The sequence below is a fragment of the Mobula birostris genome, chromosome 14, assembly GCF_030028105.1.
Source record: "Mobula birostris isolate sMobBir1 chromosome 14, sMobBir1.hap1, whole genome shotgun sequence".
NCBI classification, from domain to species: Eukaryota; Metazoa; Chordata; class Chondrichthyes; order Myliobatiformes; family Myliobatidae; genus Mobula; species Mobula birostris.
The window spans coordinates 11,442,097-11,467,350 of NC_092383.1; the positions used below are offsets into that span (position 1 = coordinate 11,442,097).

General features: G+C 39.1%; 1 protein-coding gene across 2 annotated transcripts; it reads right to left on the bottom strand.

Moving 5' to 3' along the window:
* Positions 1-528: 528 nt before the first annotated feature.
* On the bottom strand, positions 529-25,068 carry LOC140209697 (membrane protein FAM174B-like). 2 transcript variants are annotated; one of them, XM_072278092.1, is made up of 3 exons: positions 24,697-25,067; positions 22,065-22,199; positions 529-7,133 (listed from the first exon to the last, which is right to left on the bottom strand). In XM_072278092.1, the coding sequence occupies exons 1-3, from the start codon at positions 25,008-25,010 to the stop codon at positions 7,130-7,132; spliced, it is 453 nt and encodes a 150-aa protein (XP_072134193.1). In that variant the 5' UTR covers positions 25,011-25,067; the 3' UTR covers positions 529-7,129. The 2 variants fall into 2 exon arrangements, with proteins under 2 accessions (XP_072134193.1, XP_072134192.1); XM_072278091.1 differs by lacking the exon at positions 529-7,133 and adding an exon at positions 15,225-15,698 and having other exon boundaries at positions 24,697-25,068.
* Between the last annotated feature and the right edge of the window lie 186 nt (positions 25,069-25,254).

Below are 25,254 nucleotides of genomic sequence, written 5' to 3' on the forward strand. Positions count from 1 at the left end.
TCACTGATGCTGTAATAGTGTTAGTGCTAAGGGCTACGCTGCCATGCCACCCCAAATGCCAAAAGCTTCTGAAGACAGGCAGCAGAGTAATCCAAGGTCCTGAGCAATATCTCCCCTACATTTAATACTTATAATATAGTTGATCATTACAGAGGGTGGGGATATTTTGATGCTTTGAAAGTTGCTCTGAAGATGTCTTTTAAATTATTTCAATCATTATGACTTATCGATAGTGACGCGTTTCAATTTAATATCAGGCAGTGTGTACAGAATACGATCTGAAATTCTTACTCTTCACAGCAACTATTTTGGAGAATGTGCAAGATCTAATAGGAAAGTATTCGACTCCCTGCTTTAACCGGCAATTTAACATTTCCATGGTGGAAGCAGAGCAGCTCCTCTGATGATGTTAAGCTGTGCTGAGATTTCTTCTGGGAAAGAGGAACACATGTAAACTTGCACATACCCTACAGCTAAACAAATTAAGCAGGACATTCAAAAACTTAGAAGTAATGCAAAAATCGCTCTGGTAGAGATATTTATTGTAAGTGAGTTAGAGTAATTACAATAAAAATCAGGATAATCAAATCACAGATTTGCTAATATTCCAGATTATTTTTATACATTTTAGATTCATTTCAAAGATATGTTAAAAATCTACCCAAATTATCCAGTGTAAATTATTCCAGAAATTACATAAAACAAACTGACAAATACAGCATAAAGAACAAGCACCTACTTGCTCTGACATAATTCTCCAGTGTAATACATAGCAAGTGGATCATAACTTAGTTACAGGTCAACAACCAGTGTTCTATAATCATGATAATGAAAATTACTGTAACAGCATTATAAATTGTGGATACTCTGAGAAAATTAATTACTAAAACATCATCTATGCAAAAGGTAAAAGCAAGGTCTAACTGCAAATAATGCTCAAGATCTTTCCTCCCAGTTGCACATAGATTAAGTTTGCTGAAAAGCTTCAGTGTTACTTAAATTGCAGCATCACGAGAATCAGTTACTTTCCACAAGTGGGAAGCAATTCACTTCCATGGCAGTTGTTACGAACAAACAGAAATGTTAATGAGAACAGAACACTAGAATTTAAGATCAGGAATTGAAATTGATGTAGAGTGCTCCGGTTGGTATCTCACCTAGGTACAAATATGCATTGGCCACTCTACTCAGCTACTCGTCTGAAGTTTCTCACTGTGCTATACGTTAATTTCAGTAGTTAGGACAAATGCAATTGGAGTAGATTCTTTATAATTACTTTCATGGAGGATAAAAACAATCCAATCAGGTAATTGTTTTAAATTAGAAAAAGAGAAACAACAGTCAATCTTCAAGACACAGAGTCAGCATTTCAGGAACAGCTTCTTCCCCTCCACCATCAGATTTCTGAAAGGATGATGAACCAACCATGACCACCACCTCACTATTTTTGCTCGCTTTTTGGACTAATGTATTTTTATATACATTTGTTATTGTAATTTATAGTTTTTTAAAAAAGGTATTGCACTGTACTGCTGCCATAAACCAAATTAACATGACGTATTAGTGATATTAAACCTGATTCTGATTCAATCCAATGGACCTGTGCTCTGTTCAGTCCTACTTAAACTTCCCTAGCCTACCCAATGAACAAAGACTTCTGTTGCTTTTTCTCCTCGTGCTAATAAGCAACAGTTTCTCCATGCTCAACAATCTCACTCTCAGTATTTCTTCTGAATTTCTTATAAACATTATATTCGTAATTCTACATTTTAAACTCCCACATTACTCTAATTATAGGATTATAGTTTCTGCAAATTTAGCTCCTATCTTGAAAATTTCTGCTTATATTCTCACAGGTGGCCGTTTAAATTGAAATGCAAACAAGTATGCATCGGCGACTCTACTCAGCTATTGAGTATGCACACCCCACTCAGGTATAGGTAAACCTTGGTCTCAATCTCCTCTTATTGCCAGTAAGTATAGAATTTGGTAAATCAGGAGGAAGGGGAACAAGCACTTCAAGATACTGTATATTTTCATTGTGCAACACTATCCACTTGTAAAGCAAGACGTTGCAAGTGACAGCACAGCAGAAAGATTAATGCCTTGAGTCAAAGTCAGGAGCAGGTTACTGAAAAGAACTTTCCACTGTCTTGTGTTCTAGTCACTAAATTTGGGACAGAAAATAAAGCAGAAAATGCTGGAAAAACTCAGCTTGTCAGACAGCATCTATGGAAGGAGAATCAATTAAGGCTTTTGAACCCATGGATAACTTCACTCACCTCAACACTGAACAGATTCCATAACCTGTTGAATCACTCTCAAGGATTTTACAACTCATGTTCTCAGCTGTGTATAGTTTTTCTTTGAATCTGTTATATTTCTTTTGTTCTACTGTGAATGCTTGCAAGTACTTTGATAACAAATTTACTTTGAACTTGTAACTTCATTAATAGTCTGAAATAATGTAGTTAAGGAAAGCAGTTTAACTTCCCTTAATGGCTACAACATTTTTAACTTAATAATAACAAATCCCATTGTTTCACCCTTGGCGGTCTCTCACCTTCATTAACTTATCATCTTTCTCAGTCTGATAAAGGATCCCAGATCTGAAATGTTTGCTTTCCTCTTTCAACAGATGCTGGCTGACTTGCTGAGATTTATCATAATCTTCTGTATTTATTTCAGATTTCCAACATCTGCAGCTTTTTACTATTTTTTAAACTAATTCCCTCCAAAGATTACCCTTCTCTACCAGTAAGTAAATATTGAGACAAATTTCTTGTAGCACAGTATTAAACAGTTTTAAATAGGTTTCCCTCATTTCCTTGCTGACTTTAGTGAGTTTTACATGTGACAATGAGACAATTAGCTAATGTGGCTGAATCTATCCCGATTGGAGTACGTTTTGACACTGCTGTGCCACAAAGGCCACCTAGTGGCTGTCTGCATACATGGAACGCACAAGCACCAAGACATATTTTGGGAAAGTAATAGATTAATTCATTCCAGTTCCATTTATTCTTGGGCAATTTCCTGCACAGAGCTAGAGCTGGAATCAAGTACAAAAACCTTCTGTGATTAAAGAGAGTTACCTTACACGAAGGTAAAGTTATTCAGTTTCATTCCATTTTGCCCATCACAAAGGTATATGGATTACCTTTACAAAAGGCTGCCTTGATTGCTTGATTTACAAGTCTATTCCATGAGCTGAAATAATATATTCTACTTTTAGTTAATGTATTATTTCTTAGTTTAGTCAATGGCTTAAAATGTTTTAATCTGCACCCACTATCCACAATGGTTTGTAAAATATTATGGATATATACACCTAAGTTGACTGGAACGATTGCCAAGATGAGCAAGATATCCTATAGGGAAGTTGCATAAAATTGGCCAATAGAAATGCAAGTATGAGGGGGTCATTCAGACATACAAGAGTCAATGGGGTAGTGACAAGATGTGCTTCCTCAAGAGAACTTCTTATAATTTCACCTCTGAATTGTTAAATTGCTCACTTACTACCAACTTGTGCAGCAACTTTTACTCTTTTACTCTTAAGTTCCCAATTTTCTGAAGTTCTTAATTTTAATTTTAAAATTTTAAATCTAAGTTTTAAGCCTAAGTCTTAAAGCTGTGTCCCAATAAAGTAGATCCTTATACCCTTGAAACTAAAATAGAAATGAATAATTTTCAAAGGTCTTTATGTCTTACAAATGGTCCAACATGGACTGTCCTCATTCATCAACACCAGGCTCATTTCACTTTGTCTTCAGGCATTATGAAGGAAGAAATTAAACAACAGTTATGCATGCTACATTCATTTCCCTTAACCAACTTCAAATTACTGCTCTGAATACAAACATCACTATTTTCCAAAAGAAAAATGTACGTTGCATAAAATCTAGACAAAATATTCCTATTTGTAAAAAATGTAAACATAAAACTTGCAAAAGTAACATGATTAACAATGAATCTTTAGTCATTTCAAACACATAAAATTTCTGTCCATTTCCAAGTTCTCCTGAAAGATTTAGTATACAAAGGATATAAAAGCCCATTGACTAAAATGTCAATAATCAAAGAGGTGCTGATTGTCAATATTCAGTACAAAATGGCACTTAAACGAGGAAATTTTAACCTGGTCATGTATAATGATTGGTAAGATCTGATAGATGCGTGTGTATATATCTGATCTTCCACAATTTTACAGTCAGGAGTAACTATTAGAGAGACCAGAATTGCTGACTATTTTTCTGCCCACTCTTATGTCACAGATTAAATCCAATATTCCCCCCCCCACCTTCTCCCCACAATCCAATGCTCATATTGTTCAATTTAAAGAGATTACACTTTCTTTGCTTAATTGTTACCCCTCTGCTAAAAGCATTCTCATTTTCCCATCTCCTCCCAAGTGGCCACGTTTCTATCTAATCCCAGATGATATTATATCAGTACATTTCCAAGAATCGAACCCTGTCCCCACCTTTGGTACATCTTCCAGTAGCTGAATTCTGAGCCAGGAAGAGTTTCCATCCTGTTTTCGGTCAACATTCAGGCACAGGAAATACATAGCGATCAGAAAAGGGACATTTGCTGAAACCCTGTTCAGTGGAGTCAGCAGAGACTATAATGAGCACTATAGCTCAGATTGCAGGTCTCTCAGAGGACGCAAAGTTTTTTAAAAATTTCCTCACTTGAACTGTGGTGAAAATAAATTAACTGCAGATCTCATCCTTCCTATCTTTGGCTGCACTTTAGGGAATGTTTAGCATGGTGGCATAATCTACATAATTGAATATTGGCATTCTCTAGCAGTGCTGACTTAGTAGTTCAGCATTTAGCAACTTAACATTTTATCTAAGGAGGTGTAAAGAAAATTAGCTTGCTACAACGGTTGACAGAGTAATAATTCAATAGATGTCATAGCTTAATTAGTTCAAGGACAAGCTCTTAGCCTGTAATAATCTGTAAATAAAAAGTTTACATTTATACCCAAGGGAGTGGCAGTGAGGGTGTGTTCCTGCTTCTGTAGAAATGGTATTCCAACTGATTTTATCAGCCTGTCATTCCAGCAGGACTGGTTGACCTTTCCGGCTAATGCTCTTATACTATTAGGTCTTCATGTTAAAACAAGTAGTGCAAAGTATGACATTGTTTATAGAAAGTTAGTGCTCAAGCATTTTGTTTCATACCAACCTGTGTTTCTTACTTCACCAAGGCAAAAACAAGTTGTGGGAGGATTCAAATTTCTATTTCTAGACAATGTGTGCGAGAAGTTGTTTTTTTTAAATATGCGGACAAAATTACTTCAGTTATACTTCTCTTTTCACAGAATACTCTGCTGTTGCAGCCTTATCACTAGAGCAATCCATTGAGCCAACAACCTTCAGTCATAACAGGCCATTCTCAACAGCTATTTTGTTGCATAGTAGAAAATTTCCTACCCTTCTTCCAAACTTTAGTGATTAACCTAAGACTTTTATGGTTGCATTCATCCAATCATGGGTTTAGCTTGCAAAGATCATTATGACTACAGCAACATAAGGCATGTTGAACTAAACCACAACAACATGAAAAGTTATTGAAAACCACTCATGACATAGTACCACCAATTTACGATATAAACCAGTAACAAGAATAGTTCAGATAGACCCACCCCAATCTAACTTCAGACTTGGGCAAGGATTTTTTTTATAAAGGACTCTGTCAATGTACTGTTTGAACATGAAATGCTTATGATTAGAGCAAATCAAATCTACTTGAAGTGCCTGTAGCATTGATTCAATTTTTTTTTTACATCGTCAGTCTAAAATTGTAACAGGAGTCCTATTATACATTTAGCCTAGTTTGGTTAAAGCTTGAATCAGTTGGTTATCAGTGCTCTACAATTCAATACCTGGATTCGTATATCAGTAAATGCCTTTGGTAAGCAATTTATGCAGCTCTAATTCATTGTCTAATAAAAACCAAAGCAAGTTAACATATTTACTCAAGAAGTTATAAATATAATGCAAGTTCCTCAGGGCCAGGTCCTGCTCTATGCTTATATTAATCCATAATAGCAATGCAAATGCATATTATCTGTTGATTTGCTCACAATGCCAAAATTGTGCATACACAGATAAGCACAAATGTATCTGGGAATAGTCATGATCTCCTGCTGAAGGGTTAGTGTTAACTTGCTGAGATGTGATGTTTCACATTTCATATCCAACTACAGGCGCATTTCAAACTACAGGATCAAAATCCATCCTGTCTCACTTGTGCAAAACATACATGAACGACTGTGCATTGCATTCCACTTTCAAAATAGAGTTTCACTTTTTAAAACTTATTTAGAGATACAGCACGGAATAGGCCCTTCAAGCTGTGCCATCCAGAAACCCACCTATTTAACCCTAGCCCAATCACGGGACAATTTACAATGACCAATTAACCAAATAATTGGTACGCCTTTGGACTGTGGGAGGAAACCGGAGCACCCGAAGGAAACTCACATGGTCACGGGGAGAACGTATAACCTCCTTACAGGCAGCGGTGGGAAATGAACCCAAGTTGCTAGTACTGTAAAGCATTGTGCTAACCACTACGCTACCATGCTAAAGTGACCAAAGTTTAAACGCACAGCAGCTACTCTGTACTGTAGGCTTGGCTCAAATGAATATGAATGAGTTTCTATTGTTTCTGAAAGCTATCACAACCTAATAGCAATATATATTATTTTAAAAACAAAGAATAAATCCTAAACTTTATCCAAGAAAATCAAGTGTTAATCTATATTCCACTTCACCTCATTATTGTAGTGCAGGTAGACTATTTGGTCAGAGAACAAATACAAAATTACTACCATAAGATACAATAATAGCATTTCAAAACATACACCATAAAATCTTGAGTTTGGATTTTATAAAATCCCTTCTATGAAGTCCATGGGAAACACTTGAATATTGTGCTGGTGCTAAACTGGATGATGATAATTTACTTTCCTATATACTTCTGTTTGCTATAAACAACAAGGTGAATGAAAAATTAATACACAGACGACAAGGGAGTCCCAGTTTTCTTCCAGGTGATCATTGTGGCACAGTGCATTTGGTTTTCCATATAAGTTATTATGCACAAATCTTCACCTGAGGAGAAAAGAAAGAAAAGTCAAAAGAGAAACAAACTTCATTCTGTTTCAGGAACTTAAACTGCTTATCTCTTCCTTCAGTGCTATTTAAAATTACAGTGGATTCTGGTTAATTGGGACACATTGGGACCAGTACATTTTGGCCCAATTAAATGGCTGTCTCAATTAGCTGGTTTCATGGAAATAGTTTAAAAAAGACAAACTACTGTTTAACTGAGTAACAAATTATGTATTTAAATGAAATATAGAACAAATTAGAAGACTACCAATACTACTATAGTACTAGTAAACTGTGAAATAGTTCCTAGTAGTTATCAATGGAGGAATTCATCCAGTGTACAATGCCATTCTTTTGATTGACTGTAAATGAACAAAATCAGCAGAGACACCTAGTACAGATAATGGATTGCCTTCAAACAATGCTGTTGACAATTGTGGTCCCCAAATCTTCATTTTCATTGTCACATTCAAGGTGATTGTTGATACTTTCAAATTCTTCGTAGTTTCTAACTCGTTGAAGGAGTGAATTTCTTTCATTTTCACTCCAGGTTGTTTCAATTGTGAATGTATGAAACCACAGTAAGCAAAACAGTTCTAAATTGTTTTACTGCTTATTTCTCACTAACTATCAGAGATATAAAAAAAATCATTGATTTTTGAACACAAGTACACCCAACTGACTCTAAACTGTTTGCTCCAAGTACAGTGCAGCATCTAACGACCTCACTAAATGAACGTAACTGATGCTAGTTAGAAACTGTTTGGCAAGTCTCCCGTCCCAATTAAATGGCACACTGTCCCAAATAATCAAAGGGAATCCCAGATATTTTCTAGATTAGTTTTTGTTCTGTAACAGCTGTTCCAGATAAGCGACTGTCCCAATAAACTAATGGCCCAATAAACTGGAATCCACTCTATATCCTGATAAACCGTAACTATGATTACCCGGATTTGAACATTTGACTACTTTCTATTCCAAAAAAAAAAGTCACAATATTTAAGCTGTATTTTTTGGCTTATTATGTAATTAAAGTTTGTCACTATATATAGAAACATAGAAAATAGGTGCAGGAGTAGGCCATTCGGCCTTTCGAGCCTGCACCGCCATTCAGTATGATCATGGCTGATCATCCAACTCAGAACCCTGTACCTGCCTTCTCTCCGTACCCCTGATCCCTTTAGCCACAAGGGCCATATCTAACTCCCTCTTAAGTATAGCCAATAAACTGGCCTCAGCTGTTTCCTGTGGCAGAGAATTCCACAGATTCACCACTCTCTGTGTGAAGAAGATTTTCTTCATCTCGGTCCGAAAAGGCTTCCCCTTTATCCTCAAACCGTGACCCCTCGTTCTGGACTTCCTAACATCGGGAACAATCTTCCTACATCTAGCCTGTCCAATCCCTTTAGAATTTTATACGTTTCAATAAGATCCCCCCTCAATCTTCTGAATTCCAGAGAGTATAAGCCTAGTCGATCCAGTCTTTCATCATATGAAAGTCCTGCCATCCCAGGAATCAATCTGGTGAACCTTCTTTGTACTCCCTCTGTGGCAAGAATGTCTTTCCTCAGATTAGGGGACCAAAACTGCACACAATACTCCAGGTGTGGTCTCACCAAGGCCTTGTACAACTGCAGTAGTACCTCCCTGCTCCTGTACTCGAATCCTCTTGCTATGAATGCCAGCTAACAACATGAATAATCATCTGGTAAGATAACTAAATATTATAAACATATGAGTCGAAGTTTTGTTGATGATATAAATTCAGATTAGTTGTATATTGTATGTAACGTGTTAACCAGGATCTAACTGGTTAACTTTTCCTTACACACATGCTACACTTACCATATTAATACAATTAGAATTATACCTGTAGTCAAATGCAAATTATGATCCTCAGAAATATATTGGAATTTAAATCAATAACATCATCTTCCACGCTTTCCTTGAAACTTAGTTACGTAGACTGACCATTCCCTCACTGAAACTGTTTGTTCTCTTGGTTTTCAATGCACTCACATTTTTGAGGATAGATCTGGTTCTATTCTTCTGGACCAAGTGAAATAGCTCTTTTTAAATTTTTAATCTTTAGTTTAGTGATACAGTGCAAAGTAAGTCCTTCCAGCTCTTCAAGCCATGCAGCCCCAGCAACCCCCGACAAACCCCATGAACCCTATCCTAATCATGAGACAATTTACAATGACCAATTAACCTACCCAGTATGTCTTTGGACTGTGGGAAGAAGACGGAGCACCCAGGGAAATACCACACATCCTTGGGTAGAACGGCGCCGGAAATAAACTCTGAACTCCAGAACGCTGTAATAGTGGTGGGAGGAGAGAAAGCAGCGCGCCGCACGTGCACAGCCCTCCAGTGAAAAATGATATCGTATCCATTAAATAGGGGCCGTGGACAATTCTGATTTGATAGAGAGGGACGTGAAAGCACAGAGAAACATCTGGAAAAATTTCTGAAACGCTCATTCGCTGCTGTCGTTACTGCGCGGTTTGGAATCTTTTGGAGGGAAGGCCTCAAAATCCCCAGCTTTGCCTGCTGTTGGCGACCGAGAAGGAGGTCGAATCGTTCGGATAGAGATGGCGCTCAGTACTCAGTGTCGGAGAGCTGATCAGAGCTCGAAGTTTTCAGGTGACTCAGAGTCGGACCGTGGTCGGGTATGGCAGGGAGAGATTTTCTTCCTTCTCCCATCTGCGTGAGATGTGGGACATTTGAGAGACTTTGAACTTTACTGTGCTCATGGACTTCTTCATCAAGTTATGGTATTGTTGCACTGTCGTAACTATATGTTATAATTATGTGGTTTTGTCAGTTTTTTTCAGTCTTGGTCTGTCCTGTGTTTTGAGATATCACACCGGAGGAAATATTGTATCATTTCCTAATGCATGCATTACTGAATGACAATAAAAGAGGACTGCGTGTCTTCATAATCTAATCTAATCTAGTGTCATGCTAACTGCTACACTACCGTGATGCCCGAGCTTGGTAAATGATAAAATAAAATGTAAGATCATATCAAGGTAGATTGTAAGGCCAAGAGTCCACCTTAACGTACAAGAGGTCCATTCAAGACTATAATAACAATAGGATGTATGGGACTTTTGTATCTTCTTCCCAATGGGAAAGGGGAGAAGAGGGAATGACCAGAGTGGGTGGTGTCCTTGACTATGCAGGTTGGTTTACTGAACGAACAAGAAGTATTGACAAGAGGTGTTGCACATTGGTTGTTTATCAGTCTTTGTTATTTATAGTTTTTCATAAATTCTATTGCATTCCTTCCTGTGAATGCCTGTAAGAAAATGACATACAAGGTAGTATGTGGTGACATATGTATTTTGATAATAAATTTACTTTGAACTTTGAAGGGATAGACACAGTTTAACTTCTCTCTTGACTTATGGCACCTCACGTGGCACTCTCTTAATGCTGCACTGGAGTGCCAGCCAAAGTTATTGTGTTTAAGTCTCTCCAATGGGTCTTGAAACCAGATCCTTCCAATGGCTGTTCACTGACAGAAGGAAAATATTTCCTTCCCTTTAGATTTTTCAATCCTATCCGGACAAGTTAGCCTGAGAGAACAGTTGAACTTCTTGACAAAAATATGCACCGCTTTGTTTGGAGGAAAAAGACCACTGCACACCCACACCAAAACCTCACCTCAACTATGAAGCATTGTGGAAGGAGCATCATGGTTTGGGGCTGCTTTGCTGCCTTAGGGCCTGGACAGCTTGCAGTCGTTGAGAGAACAATGAATTCAAAATTGTCTCAAGGCATTTTACAAGATAACATCAGGGTAGCAGTCCATGACCTGAAGTTCAATAGAAGTTGGATGATGCAACAAGACAATGATCTGACATACGTGAGTAAATCAACAACAGAATAGTTTAAAAAGAAAATTTGTGTTTTGGAATGGTCAAGTCAGAGTCCAGACCTTAACTCAATTGAGATGCTGTGGCGTGACCTGAAGCAGGCTGGTCATGCAAGGTATCCCAGAAATATTAATGAGCTGAAACAATTTTCTATGGAGGAATGGTCTAAAATTCCTGTTTGTCGTTATGCAGGTCTGATCAGCAGCTACAGGAAACATTTGGTGAAGGTTATTGCTGCTAAAGGAGGTTCTACCGGTTACTAAATACAAGGGTTCACATATTTTTTCCACCTGGACTGTGAATGATTAAATAATGTGTTTAATAAAGACACGAAAAGTACAATTGTTTGTGTGTTATTAGTTTAGACAGATTGTATTTGTCTATTATTGTGACATAGATGAAGATCAGCCACATTTTATGAGTAATTAATACAGAAAACCAGGTAATTGCAAAGGATTCACTAACTTTTTCTTGCAACTGTGTGTGTATGTGTATATATATAAATCACAGGACAATTTACAATGACCAATTAACCCACCAAACAGAATGTCTTTGGACTGTGGGAGGAAAGTGGAGTGTCCAGAGGAAACCCACACAGTCATGGGGAAAATGTTTAAACTCCTTACAGGCAGTGGCGAGAAATGAACCAAGGTTAGTCGTACTGTACTGTGTCACTTTCTTGTGGGCACTCACAGTAGATAAAAAGAAACAATGGAATCAATGAATGTGCAACAGACAAACTATGCAAATACAAGAAAACCCCACAAATAATAAGTAAACAAACTGCTTTAAAAGCCTCATGTATTTGACTACATTAAATCTAAGCTGCCATCTTTCAGCTTGATTTCTAGCAAATATATTCAAATTCTTTAGAAGATTAGCTCATTCTGTTTGGATCCACTAGCTTTGTATCAGCTGTAGGTATGCAAACTTTGGGTGCTACTAGCTTCCAGGTATTTGCATATATATTAAACTAAAAACATCCTTGCATAGATCTCAGTAGTAACATTATTTTCCAGTCTGACGACAATTACTGAACTACCAACTGAATGTTTTACATATAAAGTATATGACAATAAAACTTCCAAGTTTCTGACCACAGTATCTGACACTAAACTATAAAAACATGAACTAAGCAGGTGACCAACATTTCAAAGCTCAAAATACACTTAAAGTACATATATGTCATTATATACAAACCTGAGATTCACTTTCTACCGAGCACACTCAATAAATCCAAAATAGAATAACTATAATACAATCAATGAAAGACCACACCAATTTGGCTGTTCAATCAGTGTGCATAAGGTAGGCTTCAAGGGCTAGACATGGGGGAGAAATAGTGATGGCACCTTGCAGGGATTTAGAAATTCCTAATGATGACAATAAAGACTTAACAACTAATGGCAAGAATAAATTTAACTTTCTGCTATCTACTAGGCACAAGACTCTGGAGTGTCTAGAGGTGCATCAGACCTTGCAAGATACGCAACTTCCGATGTAATGTTATGTCTTACAGCAAAACTGATCAGAAGATTGTGAATCAAATACTACTGGTGTATGTAGGGAGTCGGTAAATTTTCCCCATAATGCTGTGGGCCTCCTTCAGATGGTCTAATTTCCTCCCACATTCCAAAGACATATGGGTTAGGGTTGGTAAGTTGTAGGTATGAACTTCGAGGGCAGAGCTTAAGATGATGGTGCCTAACAGCAACTCCTTTGCTTGCATCTTTGGAAACAGCTCTATTTCCATCTTTAATATCTCATTTTTTTTTCCCCTTTTCAGGGTTCTTTTAACGACTCTGACCTGGAGTTACACGCTGATTTCAGTTCTTTGCAGGAATGGGACCCGCTCTCAGTGCCTCATGACCAGCCGTTTTTCGATATGTCAAGGGCGCGCCTTCAGGCCAGATTTTCGTGACCTTGGAGGTGGGTGGATTCAAGGTTGGTGCCGTTGCAGGAAACTGGTGTGTCATGGGAGACAGAAGATCATAAACAGCAAGCTAGCTGCTGGCTATGTGCCCAGAAACCCAAGATCTTTGGCCACAGAGCTTGGAAAAAGCAATGCAACAGACTTTTAACACCATAACTCGGCAAGCTGTTTTGCAATGTCTCCCCCCTCGCTGTGAAACAGGGACACCTCTTTTTCCCTTACTAGGGAGAGAGAGCATCTGTGGTATGTCGAACTACTGGGTGTCTCTGTTCAAATGTGCAATTATAGTAATTTATAATAAATATTATGTACAACAGGATAGTCAATATAACATATAACAAAAGCTTTAAGTTCCTTGGGGTCAATATCACAAATGACCTGACTTAGTCTAACCAAGCAGAGTCCACTGCCAAGAAGGCCCACCAGCACCTTTACTTCTTGAGAAAACTAAAGAAATTTGGCCTGTTCCCTAAAACCCTCACTAATTTTTATAGATGCACCGTAGAAAGCATTCTTCTAGGGTGCATCACAACCTGGTATGGACGTTGTCCTGTCCAAGACTGGAATAAGCTGCAGAAGATCGTGAACATGGTGAAGCACATCACACAAACCAATCTTCCGTCCTTGAACTCACTTTACACTGCACACTGTCGGAGCAGTGCTGCCGGGATAATCAAGGACACGACCCACCCAGCCAACACACTTTTTGTCCCTCTTCCCTCTGGGAGAAGGCTCAGGAGCTTGAAGACTCGTACGGCCAGATTTGGAAACAGCTTCTTTCCAACTGTGATAAGACTGCTGAATGGATCCTGACCCGGATCTGGGCTGTACGCTCCAAATATCCGGACCTGCATCTCAGTTTTTTTGCACTACCTTACTTTCCATTTTTCTACTTTCTATTTATGATTTATAATCTAAATTTTTAATATTTACTATCAGTTTGTAATCCAGGGAGCAGGAAGCGCAGAATCAAATATCGCTGTGATGATTGTACGTTCTAGTATCAATTGTTTGGCGACAATAAAGTATAAAGTACAAATACTGTAGCATCAGCATGAATTAAGCAATCTGATGGCCTGGTGGAAGAAGATGTTCCATAGCCTATTGGTCCTGGCTTTTATGCTGCAGTACCGTTTTCCGGATGGTAGCGGCTGGGACAGTTTGTGGTTGGGGTGACTCAGATCTCCAATGATTCTTTGGGCCCTTTTTACACACCTGTCTGTGTAAATGTCCTCTATAGTCGAAAGTACACATCTACAGATGCACTGGGCTGTCCGCGCCACTCTCTGTAGAGCCCCGTGATTGAGGGAAGTACAGTTCCCATACCAGAAAGTTCTTAGAATTTTGGGGGGGGGGGGTCATACCAAACTTCTTCAATGAGTAGTCTTTGGGGTACTGCACATCTCTGTCTTTATTGATGCTTTGCTGCACGCTTGAGTGCTCGGTGGAGAGTGCAGATGCTTTTTTGCTGGTGGGGGTGTCGTTGCTTTGCTGCCGCTTATGCATGGGAGGAGGGAGCTGGGGGGACTTTGGGGCTCTAACATTTAACTGTCATTCACTCTTTGGGACACTCCTCTGTTTTTGTGGATGTTTGCAAAGAAAAAGAATTTCAGGATGTATATTGTATACATTTCTCTGACAATAAATTGAATCTATTGAATGTTGGCGCCAGAAGCATAGCAACACTTGTGGGCTGCCCCCAGCACATCCTTAGACTGTGTTGGTCATGGATGCAAACAATTCATATTAATTTATGTTTAGATATCCTAATGTATATGCGACAAATAAAGATAATCTTATCTTTAGGCTGTTGAAGAAGTGGGGGGAGAGGGGGGAAAGAACCCAGTGATAGTAATGTCAAGGACAGGTGGGTAGTCTCCTGTGCTGGAGAAGAGCACTGTTTACTACATATGGTTCAGTATTATTTGTTACTCATCAGATCATGACCAAGTGTTTCCTTGCCATTGCTTCAAGTAGGCATAGGCTGCCTCATTTTCAGGGAACTTGTGAATGGCATTGAACTGTGCATTAAATAGTCAAAGATCAAAGGAGCTCTGGCTTACTGGGCCAAGGACACAGCCACAAGGAGTTCCTAGAGATGAATTGACTAATTTCTAACACAAGCTCCATCTTTTGTGCAAGGTATGACTCCAAACCCTGCGGTTATTGATTTCAGTTTCATCAAGGCTTGTTGATTAGATTATGAGGACACGCAGTCCTCTTTTATTGTCATTTAGTAATGCATGCATTAAGAAATGATACAATATTCCTGCCATGTGATATCACAGAAACACAGGACAGACCAAGAGTGAAAAACTAACAAAAGCCACATAATTATAACATATAGTTACAACAGTGCAAGCAATACCGTAACCTGATGAAGAACAGGCCATGGGCATGGTAAAAAAAATTCAAAGTCTCTCGAAAGTCCCACATCTCACGCAGATGGGAGAAGGATGAAAACTCTCCCTGCCATGCCCGACCACAGTCCGACTCTGAGTCATCCAAAAACTTCGAGCCCCCAACCAGCCCTCCGACACCGAGCACCGAGTACCACCTCTGCTGAGTGCTTTGACCCCAGCCCCAGCCGCCAGCAGCAGGCAAAGCCGAGGATTTGGGGCCTTCCCTCCGGAGACTCTCGATTGCACAGTAGCAGTGGCAGCGAACCGGGCATTTCAGAAGTTTCTCCAGATGTTCCTCCGTGCTTCTCATGGCTGTCTCCATCAAATCAGAATTGTGCATGGTACCCTATTTAACAAATACAATATCATTTCATTGGAGAGGCTGCGCGCGCTGCGTCGCGCCGCCGTCTTCTCCCTCCCATACCTATGCCATACCTATTTAAATACTGTTTTAATATCATAGGCAGTTACTCACACAACCTCCAATCTCAAGAGGTCTACAGTCCAGTGATCCAGGGGAAACCGAAACTAGGCAGCAATGAGAAAGTTATTAGAAAGTTATGATATGAAGAATGATGTTGTTTTGATTAGGTTAAATGATAATTAGAATATGCCTATCATGCCTTTAGTGCAAACAGAGAACAGGGAAATTTTATACATTGCCAGCTAGGTTTGAGACATGACTAGCGTGGTTTAGCAAGTTTTCAACATTTGTGTCAGTATTATCAGGAACCCTAGATTTTACTTTTACCAGTGTTCTCAGTAGATAGCAAGAAAAATGATGATGACTGAAGTATATGCACTCAGTGCACTTTATTACATACCTCCTGCACCTAATAAAGTGGCTACTGAGTGTTTGGCCTCAGTGTTTTCTGCTGGAACCCATCCACTTCAAGCTTCGACGGGTTGTGTGTTCAGAGATGTCCTTCAGCATACCACTGGTGTAACATGTGGTTATTTGAGTTACTGTCACCTTCAACCAGTCTGGTCATTCTCCTCTGACCTCTCTCATTAACAAAGCATTTTCACCTACAAAACTGCTGCTCATTGGATGATTTTTGTATTTCGCACCATTCTCTGTCAACTGTAGAGACTGTTGTGCACGTAAATCCCAGGAGATCAGTGGTTTCTCAGATACTCAAAACACCCCTTGTGGCACCAACAATCATTCCACAATCTAAGTCACTTAGATCACATTTCTCCTGCATTCTGATGTTTGGTCTGAACAACAGCCAAACCTCTCGAGAATGGTGGTATGCTTTTATGCATCGAGTTGCTACCACGTGATTGGCTGATTAGATATTTGCATTAACAAGTAAGTGTATAGATATAATCAATAAAGTGGCTACTGTGTGTAAATCAGGAAATGGTGGTTATTTTTTATAGTTCAACACATTGATAGTTGAATGCTTACAAGAAATTTGAACCTCTTGCTGCTAAATATTTTGGAGCACACTTTAATTATTCATGAACTTCCTATATTTAACGTTTAATACAGAACAATTCCTTAAACAACTTTTGCTGTCATCATGCTGGTTAATCAACACGGCCATACCCAAAGTACATTTGTTCAAAGTGAGAGTCAGACACAAAAAAGTGAAAAATCATGACAACCAGCTTAACAATAATGGTCAAATGATAAAAACAAGTTTTTTTCTCAGTTTTTCTTTAATGGTAGCATATATAAGCAAAAAGAGGAATTAAAGTAAAATATTTATGTGCAGGGAGAGCATGACTCAATTAATATAAAACCTAACTCCCCCTTGTGATGTGAACTACGAAGGAAAACTCCCAGAAATTTAGTAGTCTAAAGTGGGAGTAGCTTAGAACTTGAACATATTCCAGTTTCAGTTCTAAAGGAGTCCACTACATTGAAAACACTCCCAGACTATGTTATGCAAAACACAGTTTCATCAACTATATTTGATTGTTCTAGAGAGCTGGTATCCAACTATACATTTTGTTTTGCATCTTGCCTAATCTTTTTCTACAAACAAAATACTTTTTCTGTTGAAAACACAGCATGCACATTCAGTGAATTATTCAGCAGGCTTTTGCAGGAATTTGGAATCAACTTCGCTGCCATTAAATACACCTTGTTCTAAAATTTTTAAATGATCAAGTCTGTTCTCTAACTGCCTATGTGAGTGATTACTCGGGATAAATACAACACATTTAATGTTGATGCTTGAATCTCTTCTACAGGCTGGAATTTTTTAATATCCCAAACTGCTAAATCTGCTCAAATAGAATATTTCAATGAGATACAATAAGTTTATCATGCTCTTGCATATAAATAATAGAAGTGAGAATCATTCAGCAAATTGACAGCATCTGGTTTCCGAATGGTCATTAACCATTAAATTATCAAATATAATTCAGATACTGTAGTTGAATTGAACAAAGAAATCATTAGCTGCAGAAGTCCAAAGGCAGGCCTAATAATTCGTTATATTTATAGTTCCAATCCAGATGGTATCACATTACAGTGGAAATAATGTTTTAACGCTGATGTTAGTAAGTATTTAAGAAAATATTAGGAATAAATCTGCCAAGTTATTTTTTTTTACTCAAATGTGCCTCTATAGACAGTAATTTATCCATTAACTTTGAGAACAGAGAGGCTATTAAGATCTGAATAAGTGCTGGTCAGAATGATAAGATTACAAAGCTATCATGCCACTATATGGAAAATATTTCACAGCTGATACAAAGAGGCAATGAAAACTAAATAGACTTGAATGTACAGGACTGTTCAAACCAGTTGTAATTTATCAGGTCAAACTGCAAATTAAAATATGTCACAATATATCTTTCTATTGCTCATTGCTTCTTTCACTGGAATGCGATCCAAAGTCCTTTTAGATTTGTCAAAGCCATCTATAGGTACCATGTTCATTGTACATATCAAACATTTTCTTATGTAGTCAGAACTCTGCCATCAGATTTCCGAACAGTCCACGAACTCTACCTCCCTATGTTGCACCCTTTTTGCACTATTTATTATTGTAACCTATAGTAATATTTTTATTGTAAACTGTACTGCTGCTGCAAAACAACAAATTTCATGTCATAATCTACACTAAGAGGCCACTTTGTTAGCTACACCTATACACCTGCTCATTAAGCAAGTATCTAATCAGCTAATCATGTAGCAGCAATTCCATGCATAAAAGCATGCAGACATGGTCAAAAGGTTCAGTTATTGTTCAACCCAAACACCAGAACGGGGAAGAAATGTGATCTAAGTGACCTTGACCATGGAATGATTGTTGGTGCCAGATGGGGTGCTTCATGCATCTCAGAAGCCCAGATCCCCCGGGATTTTCACACACAATAGTCTCTAGAATTTACAGAGAATGGTGCAAAAAACAAAAAGCATCCTGAGAGCCTCAGTTCTGTGGGAGAAAAATGCCTTGTTAATGAGACAGGTCAGAGGAGTTTGGACAGACTGGTTCAAGCCAACAGGAAGGTAACAAAAACTCAAATAACCACATATTACAACAGCGGTGTACAACAGAACATCTCTGAAAACCTTAAAGTGGATGGGCTACAGCAGTGGTCCCCAACCACCGGGCCGCGGACCGGTATCGGGCCACAAAGCATGTCCTACCAGGCCGCGAGGAAATGATATGATTTGGCGATATGAAACGCTATGAGTCAACTGCACCTTTCCTCATTTCCTGTCATGCACTGTTGAACTTGAACACACGCGAGGTTATTACGCATGCAAGGTCATTAGTGACCCAAGATGCAAATGACCCAAGGCGTGCAAAGGAATGGGTCCATGACCCATTTGTGAATATCCACGGTGAATCAACCATGTCAGCGTGGGAAAAAGATCAACTCCTCGAGCTTGCAAATGACGGTGGGCTGAAAAGTATGTTTGATGGCATTCTGGATCAAAGTCAAGGCTGAATATCCTGAGATAGCCACGAAAACACTGCTTCCATTTCCATTTCCATTTCCAACATCATGTCGCTACGAAGCGGAGTTTTCTGCAATGAATGTAACGAAAACTAAATTGTGGAATAGACTGGACATAAGGAACCCCCTTCGAGTATCGCCGTCTCCCATCACCCCTCGATGGAACCATCTTGTTGCAAGAAAACAAGTTCAGGGCTCCCACTGATTCAGCGATATTGGTGTGTTGTAATGATTCTATATGTTCATACAAGGAAAATACGCGCTGTGTGTTTAATATCCAAACGTTACTTAAAATGTTATGATGCTGTTGACTTATATGCGAGGAAAATAGGCGCTGTGTTTAATATTAAATTCGTTAGATAAACCTTTTTAGAAATGAAATTGAGCGTATTAGCCACTTATAAGTAACTTATAGTTGACTTATCACCTATATTCCAGTCGTGATTAACACCACCACCCCGCAGATCAGCCGGTCCACAAGAATATTGTCAATATTAAACCGGTCCGTGGTGCAAAAAAGGTTGGGGAGCCCTGGGCTACAGAAGCTGAAGATCACAAACATACACTGTGGCCACTTTATTAGGTACAGCAGATACACTAAAATGTGGCCACTCTGTGTATGTCAGTGATATAAATGTCATTCTGATTCTAAGCTGCTTCTTTTGTGAACTGAGAGAGGATTAAGCCTAATAATATAATACCAAATAAAGAATTCTCTCACATGATCACTTTCAAATAGTTTCTGTTTACAATTGTGGACTTAAAATGTGCAAGGTCAGGATAAATGCTTTTAGCTCTATTTTGTAGAAATGCAGGACAAGGTCAGTCAGAGGTAAGGAACGTGCTGATGAAGTGACCTTAACAAATTGCTACAGTACATTTGTCAAGGCAAATTCACTACTTCACAGCTTGCCCGGGGATAGCATGCAGTCAAATAAGCTCCATCTTGGATGGCTTCATGCACCTCAAGTGCTGCAAGAGCCACACTCATCTAGTCACACTGATGTTCCATGTCATGTGCAGTGCACCTTGGAAGCAGTTAAAAGGTGTGTGAAGATTGAGCAGGTATGTTACTTGCCATGCGATACCCAACTTCTGATATGCCACTGTCAATAATGCAAAGGATGTCAATACCAAGGATGGCAAATGAGCTAATCTGCTACTGTGTTCCAGACTTTGTCACTGGAGATGGTCATCAGCTGGAGAAAGTGTTCATGTTACTTATTGAAACCTCAGTTTCCCAGATCCTGGTGCTGTTTCAGGAGTTGTACATAGAACAAAACCCTGTTCAATTATTATTCAGCATTTCTCTTTCTCACTTTTCTTATTTAGTTTTTTTTTTGCTTGGATTAGACTACATTGAGGTATAGTGGAGGGATGCAAGCACAATCTCATAAAAAAGAATCAAAGAGCAAGTATTTGGTCAGGTGGTATTAGGCATAATATAGTTGGTGCAGCTCTTTGAGAATAAACTGTACTTGGAAAGTTTATTTTTTTCCAGATATCTGTTAGAGTAGGGAATAGAGGGGGTGGGATATGGAACATATATTGGCAGAAGAGATTTAGTTTAAATTGGCACTGTGTTTAGCCTGGACATAGCATGCTAAAGGGCCTGACCTGTGCCATACGTTTTATATTCTATGACAGTGTTGTAGTTCTCTGGGACAGCTAGAAATGTAGTTGTTTCTGGAACATAGGACCTCAGCAATGCAACTGAGCTGTTGTAGAGTCAGTTGTGTGAGTAATCAAACTTTTCAAGGCAGGTTTCTTGTGATGGAAGAATATAGCACAGGGGGCATCCATTGGCCCAATGTATTCATTGTGGCTGTTTGTAAGAGAAATCAAACTATACTCACTCTCTAGCCCTCTGTCCAAAAAACAGGAAATCCTTTCCTTTCAGATACTTAACCTGCTTTTTTTTCCAAATGTAACTCCACAACCACCCCTCACTGTGAATGCCAGTCTTTTAGCATTCAATGGTTTATCGTCCCATTGCAATTAATTCTTTTGCCAATGGCTTTTATTTCATATCCTCTTGTTCTTAACCCAGCTGCTATGGAAACTATTACTATACCCTTCATGATTTTAACTACTTCTATCATACCCTGGGAACGTACTATATATTGTTGTAACATGAACAAAGTCACCGGAGAGATGCAGCTGGTAGATAAAAGGTAGTCTTTTATATTCTACAAAATGAGACACTCTGAGGAGGAAGAGGCTTGTTAGACCCAATATTACATGACATTCTATATGCTAAAGATCAAAGGACAATTCTATAGTTACAATGTATCTACAATGCTTCCTTTGAATTCCATATTATTTTCACACCTCCTTCTTTGTACCCACACTCCAGACACCGAAAATAAGTGGTAATCAACATTGTCTGGTTTTCAATTAATCTGTGTCTACAACTCCAGGAAACTACTGTCCAGAGCTATATCTTAAATTTAATCTACAATCCATGTGCAGATCTAAAGGTTGGTTGCTGAAGTTAATATTTGCTATATACCCTAATTTCAGAATATGCCCCCACAATATTAGCAAAATAACCTCTGCTTCTGCAATCTATCAATATAACTAAGGTCCCTCCTCCCTTCAATTACCTTGGTAAATCACTATTACATCTTCTTTAAAACCCTTTAGGAAAGATTTAAACCATGCTGCTCAGAATTGAACAAGTTTACAAAATATTAATCAAGTAAAAATAATCTTAAATAATAACATTATCACAGAAAATTAGCTTTGTAGATTTGAAGGATGACTTAAAAACTCTAAGTCATACCTGCTGTATTTCACGTCAAGCACTGTTGCATCTTCATCATCGTCATTTTCTTCATTAAGTGGTGTCATTTCCACTTTTTCTGCTGGTGTTGTAATAATGTCATATTTCCTTGTTTTCCTGAGTCTTCTTCTAGACCTGAGAACAAGGGCAATGGTTTATTCATAAAGTTGCAGCTAAAGATTTGCTTCTTTCTCCTACCAGGAAAAAGTTATGAAACTCTAGCATGCGAGCAACTGACAACAATGGAACAGCACATAATGACGGGGAGACCACACCATGCAGACACACATCCTGTCTTAGACTGACTGGCACTGTCAGTGATTCAAAATTTGGCTGTTCCTTCCTTATAGTCTCACTTCTCAATCAGAAATCCCAGCACCAAAAATAATTATTTACTTTGTAGTTACTGAACTAAAAAAAAATTCTAACCTTACTCCAGATGTTCATTTGGCTCAGCTTTCTAGAATGCAAATAACTATTTTTTTGCAAATCCACACTTGGCATTACCCAGAAGTGCATTAAGGAATGCGTGGGTTTTCCCTGGGTGCTCTAGTTTTCTCCCACAATCCAAAGACATGCCCGGTAGGTTAACTGGTCCTATGATTAGGTTAGGAGTAATTGGGGTTGTGAGGTTGCTGGAGTAGCGTGGCTCAAAGGGCTGGAAAGGCCTACTCCCTGCTGTATCGCTAAATAAATAATTAAATGAACAGACTCTGTGCAAAGATAAATCTGAGCTTGGTCCAGTTGGTTGCATAGCTTGGATATTGAATTGAACTGACTTTATTTCTTACATCCCTCATGTACATCAGTAAAAATCTTTACATTACGTCTGCAACTGTACCATGTACAGACATGGTACAAGAACAAATTTATGACAGGGTGAGAAAATTCTTTGCAGGGACATTCAGCGATATAAGGAATTTGCCAACATTATACAAGTTCGTAAATGTCTTCCAGGTGTCACCTCTAAATTCCCTGACTAAGGTATGATATAGCTTGAATTTTTTTAAACAAGTTGGTAGTTTACTTTTTTTTTAAAAAGGTTTGCTGTGTCAACTAATAAGAATTTCATCCTGCAGTGCTGGTAAATTTGCTTCCTCCTCTTCAAGCGTTGTGACTCTCAGAATTATGAACTTGATGGTTCAATTGTATATTTAGATGGCTAATCAAAATGCTTAAATTGCAACAGGCATCGATCGTGCTATAAACAGATCTCTTCCTTTTCACGATTTTTAATGGGTGATATTGAAAACACTGTGTAAGTCAACAACATAATAGAGGGAAGACAACACAAGTTAAATAGTGACATGAGCCTGTAGATGCTGGAATCTGGAGCAACAACCTGTTGAAGGAATTCAGCAGGTTGAGCAGAATCTGTGGGAGGAAAGGAATTGTCAATATTTTATGTCAAAATCCTATTTTTGACAAGTGTTACAAAGGCTTTTTATGGCTTTTGCATAGTAGAGGGATTAAGGGTTATGAGGAAAAGGCAGGTTGGCGGAGTTAAGTCCATGGTCCGATCAGCCATTATGAACTGGCGGAACAAGCTCGACAGGACAGATGACTTACTCCTGGTCTTATTTCTTATGTTCTTATGTATACGATTAAGGAGGAAGAGAAGAGTTAAGAAGTGTGGAAGTCCAAGTAAGTATTGGTAAAATATGTTGAACTAACATACAACGAGTCTTACTTTCAACAATGATTAATTGGCATATGTTGGACATCCAGTTTGAAACAAGGGTGCCAACATGGCAATATCAAGGGGTAAGTGGGGCTAAGCTGCTGGTGCATAAACAAAGCAATACTTAGGGATGAGTTGAGGGAAGTGTTGTAGCAGTGAAATTGCATCTAAATTTATCAAAATCTCTGCTGCTGATGGCCAATTGAGACATGAGCACAACATTCCTTTTAATATAAATATTTATTTTTGGAGATGAGGACAACATTGCCAGGCTAATGTTCAGTGGCATTTCCAGCTGCCGTTTTGGTAGGATTTGAACTGGACTGTATGGATCTTGTGTACAAGCCTCCAGGTCGCTCACCTGGTAATTTAAATGTATTAGCACCACCACACCCAGCAAAAAGTACTTCATAACCAGGGAAAGAGTTATGACTAACACTGGCCTTGTCTAAACCTTTCAGTGTACAACTTATTGCTACCATTTTCAGATTGAGAATAGAATCCTTCCGAACAGATGACACATCAGGTCATATCTTTAATCTATTGTAATATTATTAACAATTCTAACATGGCTAAAATTACAAACTTCTTTGTTTAAATATTTACTGAGAAGTCACACTATGACTTGTGGTGGTGATACTTGGCTCTTCACCACTGAATCTGCCCATTCACTCGCCTCTCCATTATTCCACCATTGGACCAATCCCTATTTCTCCGTGGTCCCACCACAAAGACCAACCCTCAGCGCTCTGTGATCCCACCATTGGACCTAACCCCATTTCTCAATGGTCCCACCAAAAGACCAACCCTCAACGCTCCGTGATTCCACGGTTAGACTCTCACCACCTCCCTGTGATCTCACCCATCCCACCACTCTACCTTCCCGTGGACACACCATTGGCCCAAGCCCCTTCTACCACATACACGTAGCCTCCCCCCCCCCCAAGTTACCTGAACATCTTGACCATCAGCCAGATGACCAGCAGTAAAGCCACGGCGCAGGACGCTAGCACCAGGCCCTCGAGGGCCGGGAACTGTCGCAGCAGAGATCTCACGCTACCCAAGACGTTACTGACGGATGTGGCAGTGCCGTTGTGCCCGGGTTCGGTGGATGCGACACTCTTGTTAAAACCCGAGGTACGGGGGTTGAACGATGACAACGTCGGCGGCACCAGCAGCAACACCAACGCGAAGAGCCAACAGCATATTACGGACCCCGAGGCCTGGGACCGGCACGGCGATCCCTCCGGCTCAACGTTCCCCATAGTTACCAAGCGTCTGGCGCACGTCTTCCTAGAGAATTAGCCGTGATCTCCTGCAGCTCGCAATGTCCACCTGTCAATGGTCTAGAGGAATGTCGATCAACATGATACCCCACCTACAGCCGGCCAGCATAGGTCAGTTCCCACGCCAATCATATTTCCACCCCGCCCCCCCTCACCGAAGAAGATTCTTCATTATGTGATTGGCTGATCCTCAACTGTCAAGCAAATGCCCGTCCCACTCGAA